Source organism: Dichomitus squalens (assembly GCF_000275845.1).
Source record: "Dichomitus squalens LYAD-421 SS1 unplaced genomic scaffold DICSQscaffold_12, whole genome shotgun sequence".
NCBI lineage: Eukaryota > Fungi > Basidiomycota > Agaricomycetes > Polyporales > Polyporaceae > Dichomitus > Dichomitus squalens.
The window spans coordinates 809,732-813,640 of NW_006766894.1; the positions used below are offsets into that span (position 1 = coordinate 809,732).

The 3,909-nt window shown below is 51.0% G+C and overlaps 1 protein-coding gene across 1 annotated transcript; it reads left to right on the top strand.

The window, feature by feature from the left end:
* Nucleotides 1-471: 471 nt before the first annotated feature.
* Nucleotides 472-2,760, top strand: DICSQDRAFT_169898 (uncharacterized protein; the record flags this gene model as incomplete). Its single annotated transcript, XM_007365520.1, has 15 exons — nucleotides 472-565; nucleotides 629-681; nucleotides 735-751; nucleotides 1,143-1,172; nucleotides 1,229-1,311; nucleotides 1,372-1,401; nucleotides 1,453-1,463; nucleotides 1,526-1,650; nucleotides 1,703-1,725; nucleotides 1,788-1,941; nucleotides 2,003-2,010; nucleotides 2,074-2,171; nucleotides 2,227-2,443; nucleotides 2,504-2,672; nucleotides 2,745-2,760. The coding sequence occupies 15 exons, from the start codon at nucleotides 472-474 to the stop codon at nucleotides 2,758-2,760; spliced, it is 1,128 nt and encodes a 375-aa protein (XP_007365582.1).
* Between the last annotated feature and the right edge of the window lie 1,149 nt (nucleotides 2,761-3,909).

The following is a 3,909-nucleotide window of genomic DNA, read 5'->3' on the forward strand; positions in this document are numbered from 1 at the left end:
TTACCATATTTGGGACTCTCTGCTCGTGTACTATAGCTATGCTTCCGGACTCTTCTGGTACTGTCTAGGACAATCCGTACTACTCCAGAACGGTCTAGACAGGTCTATGCCTTACTCATCTCTTACTCATCCTATGGTGCGATACGTCGCAATTCTTTCACCATTGTATTATTCATCGCACTATGGTACATGTGACTAACCACTCTTCGATTAGTCATGGACACTTCTCTGTAGTATATAAGGACTTCAGATTGCGTCCTCACTCTTCAGTCTTTCCTTACTGACTGAAGAGTGAGTACTTCGTCACATCTATCTCTAACTTGTAGTTACTTACTTAACCTTTGTAGTCTTGCTTCGACTCTAGGTACAGTTCGTTGCTGCAATATAGTCTTTCCTTACTGACTGAAGATCTTGCTTCGACTCTAGTCGGATCTAATCTTTGTCTTCACAGCCCCGAGTTTATCACGGTGAATGGCGTCCACTAGTTCTGCGGCTGACCTCGCTGCGGAACTCGAGCAGCTTCTTCAGTACGCGAGCGATGTGTATGTATCTAACCTTTGCACCGGTCAGTTGATGGTGACTACACCGCGCCAACTCAGACCGTGCTGACTTGATTATGGGAGTGTAGTTGCCGCTGCTGTATGGCTAAGCTATGATATCTTGGCTGCATTGCCAAACGAGGTGCGTTCGGACATCCACGGATTGCTCCATGCAGTCGCTTACTGTCTTTTCAGGCATCATACGTATGGAAGTACGTCTCTTGAGCTCCATAGTGTTGTAGCTCGGTATAGTAATGCGATGTAGAGCCAGATGGTCCGTGCCCAAGGTTCTCTATCTTCTTGTCAGGTACTATACATTGGTCTTCTTAATGTGAGTGTCCAGTCGCTGTATTCCTCCCTTCAGTCTGACGATGTTATGCAGGATGACAATCCTTAGTATGTTCACCAGTCTTATACCGTGATCCAGTCTTAAGTGCTCCCAACCGTTTGTGCCGCAGTTACTACCGACATGGATCCCAAATTTTCAGTGAGTATCTTCAGTTTATCGTGTCGGTCAATCACTCCCTGACTTGGCACTTCTCTAACAGGTGTAAGATACTATGTGATCATGGTGGTGTATGCGGGACTCATATTCTCCCTTAGCTGCCAAGGATGGCTCTGGTACGATTCATAGTATGCCCCCTCCGCCAGACCTCTCCGCATATCTCGTTCATGCTAATTACCGTTAGTAACGGCGCCCTAATCACCGTGCTCCTCGGAGAAGCTATGTTCTTGATGCGACTATATGCAGCATATACGAGGAGCAAGCTACGTAGGTTCCTACTGCCTCACTTGTTCCACATGCGTTACCAACGCAATTCACGTTGACCAGTCCTTGTTATAATCGCTCTCCTGTACACAGGTACGTCTCTCCTTGTGTTCCGAATAGCAGTCGCTGACGACCTTGGCGTAGCTGAGCTGGCGGTACGCGGCGTCATCCTCACAGCGTTGAGTGCCGTCGCTGACATACTAGTTTATACCGGAAGATCGGCGTCGCCACCGCGACCGCCGTCGCGACTTCTGTGGTAGCCATCGAGCGGCCGTCTTCCTTTCCGATTCCAGGATGTCTCCTCACCCCACCCAAGTACCCCAGGTTGTCAATTGCGGCATGGTGCATCAACCGTTTCCAAGCCACGCGTGCATAGCTGACAGTCGTATTCTAGGTCTGTAGCCATGTGCGCCTCATGTAGGTGTCCCTACCATTTGACTACATTCGGTGTGCCGTGCTGAATGGTCGCGTGTCTCGAGGCATCCATTTCCTCCTCATCCTTCATAAATTCGCTGGCGCAATCTCGTTGACGAGACAGAGCACACCGCTCAACAGAGTCTCCATTTGGGAGCTTGGCAGCATCAGTCCGCTCATGTGGTCGTTGGTACGAGACAGTGCGGTCTATTTCTTCCTGTGAGTAATGCCCTGATGTTCCCCATATCGCCAGGCGGCTGATGTTCGGCGACCGTTCCAGAGTGTTCGGTGAGCCGCTCCGTGCACCACCTCTTTTCCTAACGCTGAACGCCATCCCGATTTGTGATTCAGCGGTAAACCTTGTATATCTGCTCTTTGGGGTCATGTTCCAAAGGCGTGCACTCACGGTTATGAGCACAAGCTGGCTTGCCGCTGTCTACTCTATTTCTGTGAGCTCTTCAAAGCTGCCGCCCGCGTCCCGAGTGGCATCTCATGAACTCACAGGCATTGCGCCTATGCCTGAACACCCGTGAATCCCTTCAACGCCAAACCTCCGAAGACGATACCTTCGAAGACGTGTTGAACATTTCCAATCAATTCATAGCCCCGCCCAGGGGCACGAATCCCGGCTATGTCCAATTCCGAGCTACTAGTACAAGCAGGAACACGCCCACGATCGTGTCCAGCCAGAGCGACGTCAAGTTCAGCTTGCAACACCCGAGTGAGTACCTTGTCGCGGTCTTTGTCTAGCCCTTCTCGGACGGCGTTAACTGGATTGTAGCGTTTGATTCGGGCGGGAGGGAAGATGGCTTGTGTCTCAGTCTACCGCCGGTGGCCAGAAGCAAGACGCGGACATCGGCCGCCCTCATCGAGGACTACGAGCCCATCCCCGTCTCCCCATGGACATCTCACGAGCATGCTCATTCCGGGGAAGCGATTAGGCATGTCCTGTGCGTCTTAGGCGTCGTACTGTCTTCCATCGCTTTCCGTCGCTGTTTCTGCATCGCTTTTCTTGTTCATAGGCTCGCCGCATACTAGACTTGGATCGTGACTCGTGCATGTGTACTTGTTTTATAATATCGCAATATCAGCTGTTGCATCCGCTGGGCTCACCGAAAGCCTCGTGGACGGCGTCATCCCACTTCGAAGGTTGCTGGAAGGTGAGCAACTTGATGTCTCAGCTGCCGTGTCGCATCTGACTGAGACTCCGTGAGGTGTCATGCCTCTATTGCCATAATCTCTTTATGTTGAGTGGAGAGCTCTTGCACTGGTTTCACTGCATTTTGTTTCTCGTTGCTGGTGGCCACCGAAATGCTCGGATGCCGTCTTGAGGTCGCCGCAGACCCGTTTCATCGCGGTAGCTCAGTGATTGTTTTGTCTCGAAAGCAGCTCTAACACGCATGATCACCAGCTTTCGTCGAGCTGACGACTTAGATTCACTGCATAAACAATGTTGTCAGTACCTCCAGCAATCCTACGATGTACACGAAATTGCTGAATGGTGGTGCGAGGCCAGCAATTCGGTGTGGATGGACAAGCAATCACCTGAATCCGACATGTTCCCGAAGGGTTGTCTGGGGCATCCTAGCCGCAGTTGCCAGATCCGAGTGACGTCGGCGATTCATGATGGCGATGATCTCTAGCCGTCAGAAACCCAATCACCGCGTTTTACACCCTCCTGGTACAGGGGCGAGTGCTTGCAAATAAGTGTGTATTTGCAGAGTGGTCGGAGTAGTAGCTGATGAGAAAGTTGCGCTCTGACCAAATCATGATACCTGTAAATAGATAGCTTTGGGTTAAAAGGTTGGGGTTGAGCTAGATCATCTAATTAAGATGTTGATAGCTCTCCGGGTTGAGGTTCGAGTAGATGCGCCCCTCTAGGGGTCATATAGGTCTCGTGTTTGAGGCTTGAACATATGATTGGCTCGAGGCTTGATATATATGACATGGTCTTGTCTACTACAGATGTAAGCTCACGAGCCAGTCTTGTATGGAATAATATAGAAGGTTATGGGTATTATGGGCTATATCGGGTACAAACAGCGCCAAAGAACGCGCTCGCGGGCCAGCACGCCACCGCGCATCGCGTTGCGCGCACTCAGCCGCCCACCGCTCGCCACCGCCTGGATCTCATCAACATGGACGTCTGCCCTGCATATATTAGCGACCCACGCATCAGAAGCAGCT